The sequence below is a fragment of the Gastrolobium bilobum genome, unplaced genomic scaffold, assembly GCF_033153095.1.
Source record: "Gastrolobium bilobum isolate Gb01-03AN ecotype WA unplaced genomic scaffold, APGP_CSIRO_Gbil_v1 utg918, whole genome shotgun sequence".
Classification (NCBI taxonomy): domain Eukaryota; kingdom Viridiplantae; phylum Streptophyta; class Magnoliopsida; order Fabales; family Fabaceae; genus Gastrolobium; species Gastrolobium bilobum.
Genome location: NW_026898111.1, coordinates 207,083 through 227,412, shown reverse-complemented (window position 1 = coordinate 227,412; position 20,330 = coordinate 207,083). Strand labels below are relative to the sequence as shown.

At 33.9% G+C, this 20,330-nt stretch overlaps 1 protein-coding gene across 2 annotated transcripts; it reads left to right on the top strand.

Annotated features, from left to right (window-relative positions):
* Positions 1 to 1,051: 1,051 nt before the first annotated feature.
* On the top strand, positions 1,052 to 4,683 carry LOC133312957 (double-stranded RNA-binding protein 4-like). 2 transcript variants are annotated; one of them, XM_061514255.1, is made up of 5 exons: positions 1,052 to 1,286; positions 1,747 to 2,000; positions 2,930 to 3,140; positions 3,248 to 3,629; positions 4,214 to 4,683. In XM_061514255.1, the coding sequence occupies exons 1-5, from the start codon at positions 1,118 to 1,120 to the stop codon at positions 4,269 to 4,271; spliced, it is 1,074 nt and encodes a 357-aa protein (XP_061370239.1). In that variant the 5' UTR covers positions 1,052 to 1,117; the 3' UTR covers positions 4,272 to 4,683. The 2 variants fall into 2 exon arrangements, with proteins under 2 accessions (XP_061370239.1, XP_061370238.1); XM_061514254.1 differs by having other exon boundaries at positions 3,233 to 3,629.
* Positions 4,684 to 20,330: the final 15,647 nt, after the last annotated feature.

The window sequence follows — 20,330 nt, the reverse complement described above, 5'->3', positions numbered from 1 at the left end:
GTGATTTAAACTCAAAAATCAATATAAAAAATCTGTATTAATAAAAAAAATAATTAAATAAATATTCAAGAAGGATTTTATTTTTAAAAACCATTCGTAGGCTATAAGCTTCCAACGGAATCCAGCCATAAAGACTCAGCCATTGTTTTGTATCATAGACGTTTCCAAACTTTAGAGTTCAGGATTCGATTTCAGGTTTAGTTTTCTTTTCTTATACCCATTAGTCTCTTTTTAATTTTTCTTTTAAATGTATTTATTTTTTCTTTCTCTTGGGCATACATGATTTAAATGGCTTTAAAGAAAAAGTCATAAAACAGAAGGATGTAACTTACGATACGGTTCGATAAAGTCATAAAAAAGTTATATATTTTTAAATTATTTTTTATTATATTTTTGTATCTTACGATTCAATATGATTCACGATATGAAAAATTGGCCAAACGATGCACGATACGTATTGCGATTCAATAACCTTGTACACTATTTTTCTTTTCAAACACTTGGTAGAAGTATATATTTTAATATGACATTAAGTATCCTTATTTATAAATGAACTAATCGGTGCCATCTTTATACTACCATTATTTCAAATTTGAACTGTGTTTGTGAGAAATAAAATATATCAAATGATATGTCATTGTGAAAATCTTGAAAATTTATATAGAATCAGAAAAAGAATTAACTGATTCAGATACTTGAGTCAAAAATTATGACCTTATGAAGTTTTACGATTAAATTGTTAACTTTTTGTGCCACGTCAGACGAGTCACGCCTAATTTAGGTGTGAATGCCTTGGTAGTCATGCTTAACTTAGGCGTGAATGGTCACGCTTAATTTGGACGTGAATAAGTGCAATAGATTCGTAAATAATTTTGAAACAACTATATATTTATAATTATTTATTATTTAATATTTTAATTTTTTTGCCAGAGATAATTTTATCCTAATTAAATATATATTTTTTCAATTGAAAACGACATAGTTTTAACATCAAAGATACAATGTTGCCTCGGGTAACAAGAAACACTGTTCCCTTGTGTTTATACCCATTTCGACAATGATTGGGTGATTCAAAACCCTAACAGTACCACTTCACTATCTTCTCACTCAGCCATTGATGGAGTCCTTCGAGGTCAAGATGGATGGTTCCACCATCAATTTCCCTCACGTTGATCCCACCCAAGGTGTGGTTTCATCTTCATCACAACCTCAAACTTCCATTTCACCTGAAGTTCCGGCTACGGATCATCATGCATCATCAGCTTCTGCTGCTGCTGCTGCTGCTCGTAAGTTCTGCATTTCCATTCTTGCCTTTGTTTTGTTACTCAAAAACACAAGGAAAGTTGAGATTTTTATTTTTTTTTTGAAAAATATATATTATTGGGTCATCCTTTTAAGTTGGGGATTTTGAGGAATTCATGTTTGTTTCTTCAAATAGACTCGAAGTTATTAGATTTTTTAATCTGAAAAGCCAAGAACATTACTTGATTTTTCACAGAAAATGTTGATCCTCAGTAGCTGTTGTATAAGCTGGTATTTGTCCATTTAGAGGGTGTCTTCAAAATTTTATATTCTTGGTTGTTGAGAAAAGAGTTAACAGAATATTTTAAACTTTGACTACATTCTTTGAATCTAGAATGTTCAGTATATCGTGGCAATTTTTATTTTTTTTGTCTATATCAAATTTGACTTTTAACATATAAAAGATCTCTAATCTTTGTAGATTGATCTTGTCATGTTTGTCAGAACACTTGATGTACAAAAATCGTTTGCAAGAGTTTACTCAAAGGGCGAACTTAGCACTTCCCTCATATCACACTGTTAATGAGGGAGCTGACCATGCTCCAAACTTTAGGTCAACAGTATGGGTGGATGGAGTGAGTTACACTTCACAAATCACTTTCTCTCACCGAAAAGCTGCTGAGCAAGATGCTGCCAGAGTTGCTTTGGGGAGCCATGCTGAAAAAATTAGAGATGAAGGGTGCCATTTAGTTTGTGAGGTTTGTCGTAATATGATTTTTAATATCAATTTTCGAACTGTTATCTAATTTCAAGCCAAGTTAGATTTGTTATTTGTAGTACCTGACTACTTGTGTTGTTCTACAATGTTTTCATGTTTTTTCTGGAGTATTTGTCCAGTGCTATTCAATTCAGATTGCAATGTTTGTTAATCATATGTTCTACAAGTTTAGGGACTGTATTCTGTTATACATTCTTAGGCTTGTTTTCTGTATATTTCAGATTCAGTTGATTCAAATTTTGTTATCTTCTTATATGGCACCAAATGTTTTTCATAGATAACATACTATCATCGGTCTGCCACTCTGCATGTAACTTGCAGGGTTTTAGCGTGTCCCTTATAACGTTGTTTGGCCTTTCTACACATATACGTAGATATATTCATGCCCACGTGAAGATATTCTAGACTAGCTTTTGAGGACATAAAATGTGGCACATATCATGCCTTTGGTCTAAAAAATTAAGGTGTTTTCTTGTTTGGCTCCAATTTTGAAGTTATTGAGTTGTGTGAAAACAACTATATTTATTGACTAACTTATTTTCAGCTGTTTGCTTTTTTCACACAAGCTGTTAAATAGTGACAATTTTTTTTGAAACAATTGTCATTATGAAAATTAATTTTGCTGTTTATGAAAAAAAAATATCCTACTGTTTATGAAACAATGCAGTATAGCATGAAGTAGTTGTGTTTTTACATCTATGGACTTGGAAAAAGTGACATTATTCAAGTGCTGATTGCTGATATCTAATGTCATTAGTAACTTATTGTTGACATCCTTGAAATCAAATTGCTGGTGAAATAGCATCATTCTTAATGACGGTGATTCATATTGGCTTGGTCATATATTGTCATTCAATATTATTTTGTTTTAGAATCCTGATATTACTGCTCGTTGTTTTCGTCTTTCAGGATACCATGTTTTCCAAGTCTATCTTGAATGAATATGCTAGTAAGCTGAATCTAGAAAGACCCTCTTACAACACTATTAAGCTAGAAGGGTTGCTTCCCCTTTTTGAATCATCTTTAGTTTTCAACGGTACAAAGTACACTGGTAATGCTGCTAGAAACAAAAAGGAGGCTGAGCAATTAGCAGCACGTGCTGCTATTCTTTCTATTTTAGGTATTCTTTTTTAAATTCTATATGCTTGAATACATATTTTTTAAATTTTTATTTATTTATGCAGTAACTACTTGAATGAATATATAAAGCAGGTGATTCTCGCTCAGGAACACTTTACGGGATAATAAAGTCAAAATCTAGAATTTATGCTTTAGTCAAACCAAACAAATCCCAATGCATTGAGGCTAGTACTGCATCAACCATGGAAAATACAAGACATGCCTCTATTTCACTGGATCGTAAAGATAAGGAAGTTGCTGGTCTTGTGGTTGCTGCTATTAATGAAGCAAAAATTGAACTTCCTGTGCCTTCTGAAGTGCTTTCCTCATGTCAAGAACTTCCTAAACATGGATCGTCATTTGAAGCCACCGAGCTTCCAATTGTGCCATACCAACCATGTTCAGAGCAGCTTATCGGTGATAGTTCAAGTTTGAAAAAGCGACGAAAGAACAAGAAGAAGGCTAATAAGAAGTCACGATTGGAATCTTCGTAAGTTTCTTAACATCTCACTTTTTATTGTTTACCACAGTGCTGCCTTTTTTTGTGTTTGCTGTATTTTTCTCTTGCCATTTTTTTCAATACTTCTCCTTGTCTGGCTAACTTCAGCTGTAATTCTGTAAACAATAAATTTTATTTAGCTTCAAGTACATATGTTTCCCTTATCTGTCCATAATTTCAAAGTTCATATTCCTTGGTCTCACTGTCTTGATAGATTTTAATGCTTGGTCTTAGTCAATTCCCCTGTGGTCAACATGCTATGATCTTTCAGTGAAGGAGAATCAATATATACATAATAAATTTCTTCCTGCATAGTTCTCATTCTTAATAAAATTTATTCATCAATGTTTCAAATGAGCCATTGGGGTATTTGGTTCGGTGAATCTTGTCTCTGGGTAAAAGAAGTTTGTATTTATATTTTTTAGTGAGGGGGGATGGGTGCTAGTTTTAGTGGCCATGTAGTTTTAAGCTAGCGAGAATGTACATGTACATGTTTGTGTGGAAGCAAATCTTGGTGTTTATTTTTGGAGGTATGTCTTATGATTAATTGTATATTTTGTTGTTGAAATTTGCAGGTTATCCATTGCTGCATCTCCTTTGAACGAAATCCCTCCTTGTTCAGTGGCACAGTAACCATGTGAAAGTGTGGTCATTTTTCTCCAGTTTGCAAAAGGTCAACACTTAGTCCTAGTTCTTAGATAGAATAGAATCCTTTGTTAATATTTGAAAAGCCCGTAGCATATAGATTTTCCTTTTTTTTTTTTTTTTGGAAGTGCTTTGTTAATATTCCAATTTGTGTTGAGAATGGACATACTTCCTCCCGAGAACCCCAGCTAGCAGGAGATACCGACTTAACTGAGTGGCAAATTGAGTCAATTGCGCCAATACGCACTTTGCAAGTTGTTCCTAAATCCTTATTATGGCAACTGCAGTGATGTCATGCTAATGATCATTTATATAATTATATGTAATGTAGAGACACAATACTAGACTTGCCACATACAATGGGCTTGGATAGGTTATTAATTTTATTTTCTATTGACCATCGATCACTTGACAAAATTTGATGAATTAAAATTGTGTTTGATATTAGGTTTGAAAGTTATATGTAATTTAATTTGAAGTAACTTTTTTTTTTTTTTTTGAATATTTTCAAAGGGATAATATTAAAAAGTCATGCTTTATTTTAGTAAGTGTTTTAGGCTTTTTGACCATTGTAGCCCTTTATTAATAATTATTTACCAAATTGCCCTCGATTAGAAACTATTACGAAAAATTAACTCTCCAAACAAACATAATATCAATCTGCCCATGCTTGACCGTTGACCACGAAACATACCCGGGTACCCCACTCCATACCCGGGTATTTTTTTAAAAAATCAACCATACCCGGGTATGTAGGGGGGTATCCGGGTATTGTTCTTCAACCTGGAAATTTTTTGAATTATTTACCCGAGTAGGTAAGGGGGTACCCGGGTAGATTTCGTGAATAGGATTTTTTAAAAGCCCCAGCAGCCCCCATTTGGAAAACCCACAAAGGGTACCCGGATAGAGAGCTGCTGAAGTGCGATTTCGTCCATTCTGGGAGCACGTTTGATCGATCATCTCAAGACTTTGTCATCATCCTTGGCGCACGGTATGGGTTCCTTCTACCGATTGAAATTTCAAGATATGTTATTTTTTTTCCGTTTGAATTTCTGATTCATCATAAAATTCGGCCTGACCTTGATGTAATCATGTTTGCATTTTAATTTATTGCTTTGCGTATTGTTAATTTTCGTTTTCAAAATGCATTCTGATTTGTTGCTAATAAAAAACCCTAACCCTAACCCTAACCCTAAACCTGTTTATCCATATTCTCTGAAATTGAATTTTTTTTTTTTTAATTTTGTTTTACAGTGTGATTGCATGGAGGACAGACGCGCTGCGAAGAAGAGAGCGGTGAATACTAAAGGGAGGAGCAAGCACCGACATGATGTATCTTCCTCCTCTCAGCCCCAGGCTGTGCATCAGGCTCCGGACCTGCCGTTCGGATATTTATTTGAGGATGACGCTGGTGCACACGAGCGGTTTGTGAAGTTTTTCATGAGCCGAAAAATTTGTGAGCCGAAATCACTGGATTTAGCGTTCTTCAATTCGGAGCGGTTCAACATAGTCCCACTTCTTCAGCAAACACATTTGTTGGTGCTTGCGGAGATGAGGTGCCCACTCAGAGGTCATGGTGCGAGCATTCTACCAGAACCTGGGCTATGTGCATGGTGAGACGACTTCCCGTGTATGCGGGATTGATATCATCCTTACTGCTCCTATGTGGACAGAGTTGCTGGGAGTTGACTTCGACGGTGAGACAGGGTCAACACTATATGACGGAGACAACCATCATATATTTGGTGGTTATGATAGGGAGGCTGTTGTGGCTGAGACCAGGAGGGCAGATGCAGAGGCCGAACAATTTGCTCATTATCCTGTGAGCAATTTGTTCGTGTCTGCCCGCATACTTCATTATGTGGTGACCCACATTATTTTCCAGCGCCCTCATAATCATTCGAAGGTGCTGGAAGGTGACTTTGTGATATTGTGGGCCCTCCTTCATCATATTAAGGTGAACTGGAGGCACTACATATGCATCTTGATGTGGAAGGCGGCCAAGTCAAAAAAGGCTGAATTGCCATTTGCATTCCTGGTCCAGAAGATTTTGCACAGATTTGGTGTTCCTATGGCAACTGAGACCATGAAGACAGCCACAAGATGGAATGCCATCTTTGGGGAGCGCCTTTTGAAGCAATGCGGGATTATGCAGAGCCCAGCAGGTGTGTGGTACTTGAAGAAGGCACCTGAACCACCAGAGGTCCTCCTTCAGCACGATGTTCAGATGGAGGATGCAGGTGCAGGTAAATGTTTTTTGGATTTAGGGTAGCAATAGGGTTAATGTTTTTGCACCATCCACATTTTAATGTCTACTTTTTATGATGTTGATGCAGGACTTGATGATGATGACTCAGATGATGTTGTCCATGCTGTTGATCCCACTCCTGCACGTCGCAGCCGCACACGGCGACCACCAGGTCCACCATCACTTGAGGGGGGATGGACAGCTCCTGAGGGAGGATGGACATTTGATCATGTGATGGCCTCCATGTATCGCTTGACATGTGGACAGGACGCCATGATGAGTGAGTTTAGGGGCTACAGACAGAGTACAAGCAAGTGGCGAACAACGATGGAAAGCAGGATGACACGCTTGGAGGGTGGATCAGCAGGGGGTCATGACATAGGTGATGAGGCTGGTGAGGACGACGACGACGATGACCAGGATACACATTCGGATTCCAAGCAGTAGGGTTTAGGGTGACATGGTTGGGGTAGATTTGACTTATGTATTTTGTTAGGCTGTAAGTTGGATCTTAATGTACGTATGCAGCCCATTTTTGGTGGTATAAGGTTTTATCTTATGATGTAATCGTGTATTTTTTAAATATATGAAGAACCCAGTTATGAAATTTGGTGTTATGTGACTGGTACTGTATTTTCCAAGTTTTGAATGAATTTTGAAGTAAATTTGATGTCTATTATTAACGTGTATACCTCGTAATTTCATTCGCGCACATCAACCTATCCGATTACAGTATGTGCCCAATTCTGTGGTCAGCAAGTCATCCTGTATCGTATTATCAAATAACAATCACTGAAATTGCCAAAAAAGGGGTTGATCAGCTGCTGAGTTAGCAAAACCAACTGGTCTACTCGGGTACCTCGTACTGGTTTACCCAGGTACATCCTACCCGGGTAAACCAGTACGAGTTACCCGGGTAGACCAGTTGGTTTTGCTAACTCAGCAGCTGATCAACCCTTTTTTTGGCAATTTCAGTGAGTGTCGTCTACTACGATAACCATATGTGACTCATAATGGTTGTAATGGAACATGGTTTAGGTTTGTGGGATCGTTTAATACCATAACCAAATGGTACACATACGACCTGTCAAACGTACATTTCATACAACAAAAGACTTAAATGAAGCAAAGGGTAATGTCTACCATAACCATTACATTACACAACAATACAGTGGATGTCCTCTCACTATGAAAAACAATACATAAAAGCATAGTCATTACAAAACAAAGTCCTGTATGATTACACATAACAACGAAGGGTCATGCTTGTCTTAGCCTCGATGGAAATGTACGAATGTTATGTCCAACTTGCTTGCAATGCTTACATCTACTTTGACTGCTCTAGGGTTGAGACTCAACCCAATCCATCTCATTCTGAATCCTTGAAGACTTTGGTCTTCCTTTTGCGCGTACCAACCTTACATCCGGAATTACAGTAGGCCCAACAACCGATGGAATCAACAGTTCATTGCCAATAGGATACCAATGTGCAGCATATACTTTAGTAATGGTTGGAATTTTGAAAACAGGATCCACATAATCATAATGGTTCAAACGAGCTTCCTTGCAAACTGCTAATACGTGGCTGCAGGGATACCTCCTTGCCGTGAACCTACCACACTGACATTTATGATTGATTAAGTCAACTCGCATGGTGTCACCGACCTCGTGTGTAGATTGATTATAGGCATCCTCAACCTCAAACAATAACAACTGACTATCAAAAATCCTCACACGATAAGTGCCGGCCAATTCATCATTTTTTTGCAAAGCTGCCTCAACCTTCTTTGAAATTATCCAGCCTTGTGAGACATCTTTTTCAATCTCTTCACGTCTCTTGACAAAATACTCAACGAGTCTACTGAATGTCATCTTAACCAATGCAGTGATAGGAAGATTACGTGCTCCCCGAAGCACCTTATTCACACACTCAAATAGGTTAGTTGTCATATGACCAAACCTACGTCCTGCCTCATCATACGACCTGCACCATTGCTCTTTCGGTATCGCCTCCAACCATGAAGCAACTTCTGGATTGTTGTCGATGAATTCCTTGTATCTGAGATCAAAATTAATCTTTGAACATGTGTACCCTGCAAAATCATTAATGACATATGCAATTAGTGAGTTAAGATGACAAAATAAATATGTGAACCATTATAGGATACAGTACCTAATTTCATCAACGTCTTCTTTAATTCCACATTCCTAAACCTGGTATTGAAGTTGCTTCCAATGTGACATAGACAAAAAACATGATAAGCATATGGAGGCTGCCACCCTGCGTGATCTTTGACCGCCATTATGATGCTTCGATGACGATCAGATATTAGGCAAATACCGTGCCTATGTGTGACATGAAAACGTAAAAGGCTCAGAAACCAAGACCAATCTTCCAACTTCTCACCTGGAGGAACAACAGCGAAGGCAATAGGGAGCAGATGTCCATCTCCATCTTGTGATGTTGCAATCAAAAGTGTCCCTCTGTACTTCCCATACAGATGAGTACCGTCAATTTGAATTATAGGCTTGTAGTATTTGAATGCTTCAATGCACTGGTGAAATGTCCAAAAAACCCTATGAAATATAGCTCTGTCTGTATAAACCCGAGGTTCGTCACAACATGGATTTGTATCAAGCTTGAACACAGAACCCACACTCACCTGCGTCATATACATCAGCCAATTGGGCAAGAATCCATAGGATTTCTCCCAGTCACCATACAACTTAACAATGGCTTTCATTTTTGCCTTCCTGTACGTGATGTTGTATCCATATATTCCTTGTATCCTCTCTTGTATCAGAACTGGTTTTGTAGCTGGATCTTCCTTTAACATGTATGTAAAAAAAAACACAACTTTACCATATTCTCAATTAGAAGATTCGTTAAGTACATGGTAGAATACATACTCATAATAGCCGCACAGATTACATCTGAGTCCAACTGTCTATGATCCTGTGAAAGGCCTTGATTCGGGCATGTGTGATCTTCACCCCATTTACGGACCACCCAATTAGCTCCTTTCTTGGGCTTGATTGCCCCCATAAACCATGGACATCCGTCAGTATGGTTTCTACATTTCATAACAAATCTGGACTCGTCATTTTTTTCGACTATGGCTGTCCTGCGCCCCTTCATACAATGTATCTTCACAGCATGTTGCATTTCTGGTTTGGAGCCAAATTCTTGTTGCACAAATAATGGATCTCCTAACTTCCAACCTCCGTGCAAGTCATCATCCCCATATAGGATCTCCAACTCGTCATCCGGGTGCGCCCAATTAATGAATGAATAATGTTGGCTTTCATTCCAAAATGGCTCTACCGCAGTCCCTGCATCTAAAGCTTCATTGATTATTGTCTGAATCAATATCACCGAATATATATAATTTATTAAAGCAAATGTGAAAATTTAATAACTTACCGCTACTAACAGGGTCAACATGAAGTGGTGAACTGACAGGATCAACATGAAGTGGTGACATGACTGGGGTACCCAGCCTTACAGCGCTCGTGTCAGCGTCAAAATTTTCATCCACGTCAGTGTCAGACAAATCACCCTGTGGAATAGCACTTTCAGATTCTCCCTCATCTTCGCTGTCCACATACTCCTCATCTTCATCGTCTTCATCCCCATCCATTGTTACCTGAGCAGGTGCAGATGATTGTACAATTGTATCTTCTTGACCAATACAGTGCGCAGTGGTTGTATGCACCAGTAACGAAGAAGACTGACCAGCATCAACTTCAACATATATCTCAATCATTTTTAATACTTTCCATCCAACATACGCATCTGTGACGAACTCCATATCTTCATCATCATTGATATTGTTACCAATGCAGTATATTGTATCCATATCCACAACAGTCTCTAACCTGGCTATCATGCGATGGATGGAATGGATGCCTTCTGACCCCTTTTTTTGGAAAATTCTTTCCTTCAGTTCATTGCATGTAGTGTCCACTTTGATTTTCATCGTTTTTGTTTTTCCTTCAAATCGGACACTGTTCGGACCTTCAAAATGCCTCTCGTTGTAGTAAATAACTATAGGTACCATGATAGGACTTGAACTCATCTTTCACACGAAAATTTGGGTTTAGGTTTTGGGTTTGGATCTTGGTTCGGATTTTTTAACACAAAAAGGAAATGTGGAGGTGTAATGCCAATGTCCTACAAGATTAAGCTTTTTGAGATGATGAGATGAAATATATGTGCGATGTTTCGGAATAGAGACGTGAAGGGAAACTGATTTGGGGAAAAAAAAAATTTACCTCGCAACAATGGCTGAAACCCTTGGTATTGGGTACCCTATTCGCGAAATCTACCCAGGTAAATAATTCAAAAAATTTCCAGGTTGAAGAACAATACTCGGGTACCCCCCCTACATACCCGAGTATGATTGATTTTTTAAAAAAATACTCGGGTATGGAGTGGGGTACCCGGGTATGTTTCGTGGTCAACGGTCAAACAGGGGCAAATTGGTGTTATGTTTGTTTGGAGGGTTAATTTTTCGTAATAGTTTCTAATCGAGGGCAATTTGGTAAATAATTATTAATAAAGGGCTGCAGTGGTCAAAAAGCCAAGTGTTTTAAGTACTTACATAAAAAATAAATTGAAATGTATGTAAAAGAGCATGCTGAAAATAAAATGAAATAATTTAAACCACACAATTTAAACAGAAATTTCCTCTTTAGAATTCAAACCCCTCTTCTTGACAATTCTCAATTTTAATGGACAAAAGGGCAGCCTGTTTGGTGTGATGTATAAGGTCTGATAGTATAAATTTATATTTTTAGTTGTTTGGTGTGATTATCATATAGTATAAGCATATGCAGCGGAACTCCTTAATACATCAAGATGATGTATAATTTAATCAGGCCTAAGGAAATGAGATTAAGCCTGATAAGAGGTTGATGTATTAATATTGCTTACAAGTACAATTATCAAGAACTAATATATCATTTCAATATTAATATATTAAAATAATTTTTTTAATATATTAATTTTTAAAATATTAGAGGATATTATCTTATACAATACTATACCAAACGCTAGGGGTGTTCATCAACCGATTCAAACCGCGGTGATCGAACCGAAAAATCGAATAAACCGAAAATCGAAAACCAAAAAAACATTTGCAAATTTTAATTGGATTGGATCAGTTTTCGAATTGATTGATGAAAATCGATCCAATTTAAATCTATCCAATATATTAATTTCCCTCTACCTACTTGGGTCTTTCCCCAATCATAGCCAATAAATTTCTAAACCCAAGACCCATTAACCCATCAACTAAACCTAAGAGAGAATCTAGTCACATTTTATCAACAAAATTTCATTTATGTAGAGCTTCATATCTCATTGTCCTAAAAAAAAATCATATTATCGTTTACTAATGCTTTTATATTTCAAAAAATAAATTAAAAATACAAAGTCAATATATACAAAAGATGTTTTTGCACAATAATCATGAAATAAATTTTAGGATTTTCAAAAAATCGCACCACTAGGGATAGCCTAGTGGTGTTGGGTGTGTTTAGGGTGTACTAGGTGTGCGGTTCGATTCCCTGTAATGTCCAAAAAAAGTATTTTCAAAAAATCAAAACCCGATCCAATCAAAACCGAAAAAAATTGGATTGAATCGGATCAAATTTTAAAAAAAAATCCAAACCGAATGGATGATTATATAATCAAACCGAGAGGATTGAATTAGATGATTTTTACTTTCAAAATTGATCTAATCCAGACCGCGAACACCCCTACCAAACGCTGGATAGTATAAAAATTTAATCAGACCTTATACTATCAGGTCTTATACTATCAAGTCTTATCCCATACTATGCACAAAACATGCCCTAAAAAATTTCGCTTGTTTTTGTTTAACAAACTCCTTTGCTAGCAATAACATCAACTGGTCCATGTCTAGTAAGAATTATTTTAGTTTGAAAAAAATAACATAAAACTCTCTAATTTTAAATTATTGACATAATTAAAATACATAGTTAATTTTTTTTTCAAAATATTTAATTAGCATGGTTATTTTTGCAAAACATATTGACTTAATAAATCAATATAACAAAAAATATATCTTTTTTTATAAGAATTTTGAAAATATATAATACAAGGGATTGGCTAGTTCTGTCTAAGTTAGACCAATTGTAACAAGTGAATTTGATATCACGTCTCTATCCAAAACCTTAAGATATTGAGTTCATGGATCCTTCCACTTAGCTCATTATCAACTAATGTAAAACTCCATCACACTTGAATATCACAATACTAGACACACCTTCAACGATGATCACGTGGCCAAAAGGACCCATTTTTATTGACAGGGTCCCAAAAAGTGGTACTCTAGAAAAAAGTTTCTGGAGCGTGGCATTTCAATTATAAAGATGGAAAAATAGGGCAAATGGGTCGTTGTCCTCTTTTGAACCACCGTATTGGTAATTTTTTTATTATTTATTGGGAAATACTACTCTCATTTTACATGAGGAAGTTATCTTATTTTCTCTCACTTCGAAAATCGTACCCCTTCTTTTTTCTTTTTCTTTTTTGCTTTTAAATAATGGGCCCTACTTGAATTCTCTCTGTAACATGAGATAACTACTCTCATGTTACATGAAAGTAATATTACCCTTATTTATTTTGTATGAATAGATAAATCTTATTACATGTAATCCAAGTTAAAAAGCCGTGTTCCACATAATGCCTTTATTTTTTGAGATGTTCATCAACCGATCCAAACCGATTTAAACCGCGGTGACCGAATCGAAAAACCATACCCGAATAAACCGAAAATCAAAAAACAGAAAATCGAAAAAAAATGCAAATTTTAATTGGATTGGATCAGTTTTTGGATTGGTGGATGAAAATCGATCCAATTCAAACTGATCCAATATATTATTTTTATCTACCTACTTGGGTCTTTCCTCGATCATAGCCCAAAAATTTCTAAACCCAAGACCCATTAACCCATCAAGTAAACTCAAGAAAAAACCTAGTCATATCTCATCAACAAAATTTCATCTATACATAGCTTCATATCTCATTTACCAAAAGAAAAACTATATTTGCATTTAATTTTTTTTTACAAAGCCAATATATACAAAAGATGTTATTTGCACAATAATCATGAAACAAATTTTAGGATTTTCAAAAAACCGAAAACCAATCCAATTCAAACCGAAAAAAATTGGATTGGGTCGGATCGAATTTGAAAAAAATTCAAACTGAATGGATGATTACATGATCAAACCGAAGGAATTGGATCAGATGATTTTTGCTTCCAAAACCGATCCAATCCAGACCGCGAACACCCCTACCTATTTCTAAATTTTGTAAGGGATATGTTATTCTGCTTACTCTTATTTTGCCTACCTTTGCCTATCTCTTTCAATACCGTTAGATTACAATATCATTCAACGATGGAGATTTACTATATAAAATAAACTCTTTTACTCCTTTCTCTCTTCCATTGCCTCTCACTCTTTCTCTCTCCTCCCTTTCTCTCTCTTCAATGGCGCTTCAGCATCAAAAAAAGGTGCAAACTTTTTTCTCAATTCATCAAACTCAGCCGCCACTGTTATGAGCATTTACATAAAAAATTGAAAAGGTGTGTCAAGAAGAAACAAATACAGATGTCCTATGTTATGGGATCAGGTACGCTTGCTGTTAGGCATAACATAAGGAGAACATAGATCTTTTCCACGTAGGCTTTATTTGGGAGTTTGGAGGGGAAGAGAAGGAAGGAGATCCAAGGAGGAGGGAAGGAAAGGAAATTGAAGGGTATTCTCTTCCCTTGTTTGAGAGATAAAAAAATAGTAAGGGAGGAAAATAGAGGATTATTGAGATATTTTTATAATTTTACCCCATTTTTAAAAAATATATAATTATTATATTTTACAAATTAAATTAAATTTAAAATTTCTAATAAAATTATTTATTTACTTTTCACAATATTAAAAAAGATCATATTTTTGACGAAATTTCTACGTTGGAAAAAAATTTCTTCACAGAATTATTTTTTCGTAAGAATACTTTTCGTCGAAAAGCGATAAAATTTTTCACAAAAATAAATTTTCTATCGAAAATTTTCACGAAATTTAGTTTTCGTCAAAAGCTTTGACAAAAATGATTTACTCCATCAAATGTTTTAAACGAAAAAAGAATTCCGTCAAAGATTTTAACGAAATATTTTCCGTTCAAAATTTCGATGGAAATGTGTTCTGATAAAAATTTCGACGGAAATTGTTTTGTCAAATTTTTTGAGGAAAATGTTTCATTTGAAACTTTCGACGAAATTTAGATTCTCTAAAGAATTTTGAGAGAATATTTTTTTCGTCAAAATTTTTTACAAAAATATTTTCTGTCAAAATTTTTTGACAGAAATGTGTTCGGATGAAAATTTTGATGGAAATGTGTTTTATCAAAAAACATGACGGAAATATTTTCCGTCGAAAATTTTCGAAAGAAATTATTTTTGTTAAAAAATTTAATGAAAATATTTCTGTCGAAAATTTTCACCAAAATTTAAAATTCTGTAAAAAAATTTGATAAAAATTCTGTAAAGTTTTTTTGATGGAAATGTGTTTTGTTGAAAATTTTGATGGAAATATTTTTCGTCAAAAATTCTAATGAATATATTTTTTTTGTGAAATATTTTGAGGGAAATGTTTTGACAAAATTTAGATTCCTTAAAGAATTTTGACAAAAAAAAAATTTCCGTCAAAATTTTTTACACAAATGTTTTTATCACAAATTTTAAAGGAAATATTTTTCGTCGAAAATTTTTGCGAAAAATTTTGATGGAAATATTTTCCGAAATTTTTTTTTATGTAAATGTTTTATGTCGAAACTTTTTTATGGAAATGTGTTTGTCAAAATTTTGGACGAAAATATTTTTCGTTGAAAGTTTTGACGGAATTTAGATTCTATCAATAATTTTTGTGTGAATTTTTTTTCGTAAAAATTTTATGTCACTGGTTATGGCAAAATCTGGTTCCGTCTCTAATTTTGTCTTTAGTTTTAACGAAATTTTTTGATTTATATGATTTTCATCAAAAATTTCATCACTATTTTTGACGAAATATTTTTCGTCGATAAATTACGTCGGTATTTGAGACTTTTCTAATAATGTCACATTTAAAAATGATTCATATTTATGTAGTTTTCACATTTTAATGTTAAGGGTAGATAAGTAATTTTTAATATTTTCTCCTTCAAACTCTCCAAATTGGGGGAACTTTTTTTTTATTTTGTTTTTGGTAAACAATTGGGGGAAACTTTAATTTGAAGAAGAAGGTGGGTTTAGTAAAAATTCTCAATTCCTCCCTCTCATTTTTTTAAACTCACAAACAAGGGAAGAGCTTTCTAAAACCCTCAATTTCCTTTCCTTCCCTTCCTAAAACCAACTCCCAAACAAAGCCTTAAAGGTGAAAAATAAGATAAGAAGAAAAAAGAGATAAGTTGATTCGATTTCAAATTTCAACAGCAAAATAGAAATGTTACTGTAATCGTGGATTAATTCAAATGAAGGGATTCTTCGTGGTTTTCATTTTTTTTGTATTTTTGTGGTTTCTGCCATGTTCAATTATATTAGATTCAAGAATTTTTGAAAATTATATTCTTCTAACAGAATTATCATGCTATTAATTATTGATTGGATTTAGTTTCAAATATAAATTCAGATTGTAAATTACGCAAATCGACATAGAGAAAGGGGAGGAGAGAGAAAGAGCGTGGGAGAAAGTAAAGGGAAAAAAGGGAAAAAATGTTTATTTTATTCCACAAATCTCCAACACTAGATGAGATTGTAATCTAACGGTATTAAAAGAAGCAGATAAAGGTAGACAAAATAAGAGTAGACAGAATAACCTATCTCATCTTGTAATTAAGAAATTCTTTTGTTAAGAGTTATGATTTTGTATGCACAAATTGTATGTCATTTATAACCAATCATTTTATTAATCCTTAGAATTATTTTTGGAAAGGGTGCAAAAAAGTTAATTTATCATAAAGATAGGATAAGATATTGAGGTGATATCCATAATAAATTCCCGGTCTATTGTGAGTTACTTTATAATGTAAACCATGCCAATCTCCATTCAAGGGCAATGTATGAGTTGAACCGACAGGCTAATTTATCAATCCGCCAAAATTGAGCAAGTTGGGTTATATATTTCAACCCATCATCCCACCTCAACCCGCCCCATTTAGTTATGGGACAAAACGAGTTGGTGGTGGTTCGGGATGGGTTGATCCGCGGAATTTATTTATTAATTGATAATATTTTATTTATTATTAAGCTTTTGTGATATGAATTTTTTTTTTATCTTAGTACTCCTCTAGAAAAAAATAAAGATGAAAATTTTTATTTATGACAAGTTATCCATATATGGAGACAAAAATAAGTTCTTAAAAAATATCTTTTTTTTTTTATGAAAAGTTCCTAAAATATATCTGACTGAATATTAGTATATATTTAGACTTGAGATTGAAAAAAAAACTAAGGGGATTGGAAATGAAAATAAATATTATTTTAAAATTAATAAAATATAATTTATTTTTATTTTTAATTATTTTTTATTTTTTAGACGGGTTGGCGGTCAACCCACCACAAAACGGAGTCCGTTAGAATTTTTAACCTATATCAAAATGCAGAGTGGAACGGGCCAACCCATTTCTGACAGGTTGGCGGTGGGTCAGAATGGGCCGACCCGTTTTGACACCTCTGGGGCAATGCTATTACGTGTAATTTAGCTTCTATTAGTGGAGGCAATGATGCTGTTATTTGCCTAAAACAATGCTTACATAAATATTTAGGTCATATATGCAGTGGTTTTAGTGAACGCTAATGAGGCTGCAAAATGGAATACATGTAATGCAGCAAAATATTTTCAGTGGTACCAACCACTAAAATGTCTATACATCCTGCTATGTACGACCAATAGAATATTGACTTATCTTTATTTGAACAAGTTATAACTTCAAAATCCTTGTTCAAATTCTGCTCAACAAGATCTGATTTAGAAGTTTGGCATAAAACGAGTTTTGTCGGAATGTTAAATTTTTGTCCCCTATATCAGCGGAGAATATTTTAGCATTTACGTATCTAGATTCTCTGTACACACACAGGATATATATATATATATATATATATATATATATATATATATATATATATATATATATATATATATATATATATACATGAAAAAAACTACTCTTATGTTACATGTCATAAATTTCTCTCCTACACACCATTCGATAACTGTCACCTTTTTCTATTCTTTTCTTTTTATTTTTCAGAGTTTATCTCTATAACATGAGATAACTTATCTCCTTTAACATGAGATTAATAAAACTATATATATATATATAGAGGTAGGATCCTTTAACACCAGTGTCAAATTTGAAATTTGACACCTCATCTGAGAACCATTAGATTAAAAAAGATCAATGGTTTTACATGCTTACAAATCAGAGTCGTTGATCTTTTTTGATCTAACGGCTCTCAGATGAGGTGTCAAATTGCAAATTTGACACTAGTGTCAAAGGATCCTACCTCATATATATATATATATATATAAGAAAAAATGTGTATTATTTTAAAGTATATAAAATTGTGTCATTTTAAGTGAGAGAAAGAGATAGATAAAAGAGTAGAGAGAGTGGACAAAAAAAATATAAAGATGTGGGTCCCACCTCTTTGTAAGAGTGAAATGACATAAGTTGTGTCATTTAAAAGGACAAACATTTTTCCTATATATATATATATATATATATAGGTAAAATTATTTCTGTAGCCGCTTTACATACGGCAACGACATGTGTATGGTTATGATTCCTTATATTTAATGCTTTCAAGTATCTATATAGCAAGTATTTAATTACTGCATGTACAGCAGTTGCAGAAATGTAAACCTCGTGTATATATATATATATATATATATATATATATAATGCCAAGGCACAGGACCATGAAACTGAAAAGTTCCTGTCTTATTTCAAAGGGAAAAGTGTCTATACTTTTAAATTACACAACTTACATCCTTTCACTCTCACAAAGAGGTGGGACCCACAACTTTAATTTTTTTGTCAACTCTCTCTCTTCCTTTATCTATCTCTTTCTCTCTCTTAAAATGACACAACTTTACATCCTTCAAAATTATACACACTTTTCCCTATTTCAAACCATGTATTTTACCTAAAAAAAGGTGGAGTTGCTTTTGGTTTTAAACATGCTGAGGCTGAAGAACATATGACACATAGCGAATTAAACATGTTGTGTATGTCAAAGAGGCAAATTTGACATTTTTTCTATGCCATAGGATTGAGTCTTTTAGGTCATTACTACATATTTTCAACTCTATTTGTCTGTAAGCATGTGCCTAAACACATGTATGAGTGCTAGATGAATTAAAAGGGAGCATGGAGGTACAAGTTATATTCAGACACAAAAGACAAGAATATTGACTCAAATAAGAATAGTTTTATATTCCTGGATATTCCATCATCATTGCATATTTAACTCACTAAGAATGGTTAATTGGTGACACGAATTTATATAGGAAAAAATGGTTGTCTTTTTTAAATGACACAAATTATATCATTTCACTCTCTCAAAGAGGTGGGACTCACATATTTATATTTTTCTGTCCACTCTCCCTCCTCCTTTATCTATTTCTTTTTCTCACTTAAAATGACACAACTTTATATCCTTTAAAATGATACACATTTTTCTCGTTTATATATGGTTCTCGTGAAGGAGCAACAACTTGTCCTCCCATATGTAGAAAGAATAGATTCACCACTAATAATTTTGCCTATCAATATTCTTGCATTCCACAAGTTGACAGTAGTTGGGGACTTAGTGTCACTTGAGAAATACTTAGCTCCAAGAATTATTTGGCGTAAGAGATGATGGTTGTTTTAAGCTCCACAAAATTCCTAATTTATTTGGGAAAAGTTTCTTCATATTAGATACTCAATGCATCACATACTAAATTAAAAAAAAAAAAAAAACTATTTAACCTCATTTATTATACTCATTCAGTGCCTCATAAATCCCATTTATTTCTACTTAAAGTGCATATAATTTCAGAGTACTGGAGATCTACTCGTATTTCAACAATTTTAGCAAACACATATTTTTATACTCCTTTAAACATTTTTTTTTGTAAGCTTTTAAACATTCTTTATTATTAAGAAAAAATTCATTCTAACCCTATTTATAATCCTATTTAATTAGAGAGATTTTCTTCAAATTATTTATTGAAAAATATTTACAAAATATCCAATAATATAAAATCAATTTTTTTATTTTATTTTTCCTTTTTCTCTTTTCTATATAATTGTCCCACTAAAAAGGTAATAAATCTTGAGTAATACCATCAGACTGATGTTGACCACTCAATGCGGTTATATTATAACTCTATATTTCGGGGAGTACATAGTTATAATATTAAAGATACTTTTTTTTAATCTTTTTTCAAAATTTGTCGGCTGATGTAGAAAGAAAAAAAAATAACTTTAATATTATAACTATATGAGGTAGGATATTTTTACTACCAATTTTTTCTACTACCACTTTAATCACCATTGGATTCAAAAGTTATTTTTCTTTTCTCTTTCTTCATTCAACTTTTCCTCTAATTCAATGGTGATTAAAGTGGTAGTGGAGTGATAGTAAAAAAATTGGTAATAAGAATATCCTAACTCTAACTATATACTTCTCGGAGAGTACATAGTTAAAATCTATGATGTACAAACACTTCAAAAAACTTGATGTATC

Bases quoted from the DNA above. Each gene is read 5' to 3' on its own strand.
- LOC133312957 (XM_061514254.1), top strand. From the start codon at position 1,118: ATGGAGTCCTTCGAGGTCAAGATGGATGGTTCCACCATCAATTTCCCT. The intron at 2,001-2,929 runs GTTTGTCGTAAT...TTCGTCTTTCAG, and splicing joins GGTGCCATTTAGTTTGTGAG to GATACCATGTTTTCCAAGTC. The intron at 3,630-4,213 runs GTAAGTTTCTTA...TGAAATTTGCAG, and splicing joins AAGTCACGATTGGAATCTTC to GTTATCCATTGCTGCATCTC.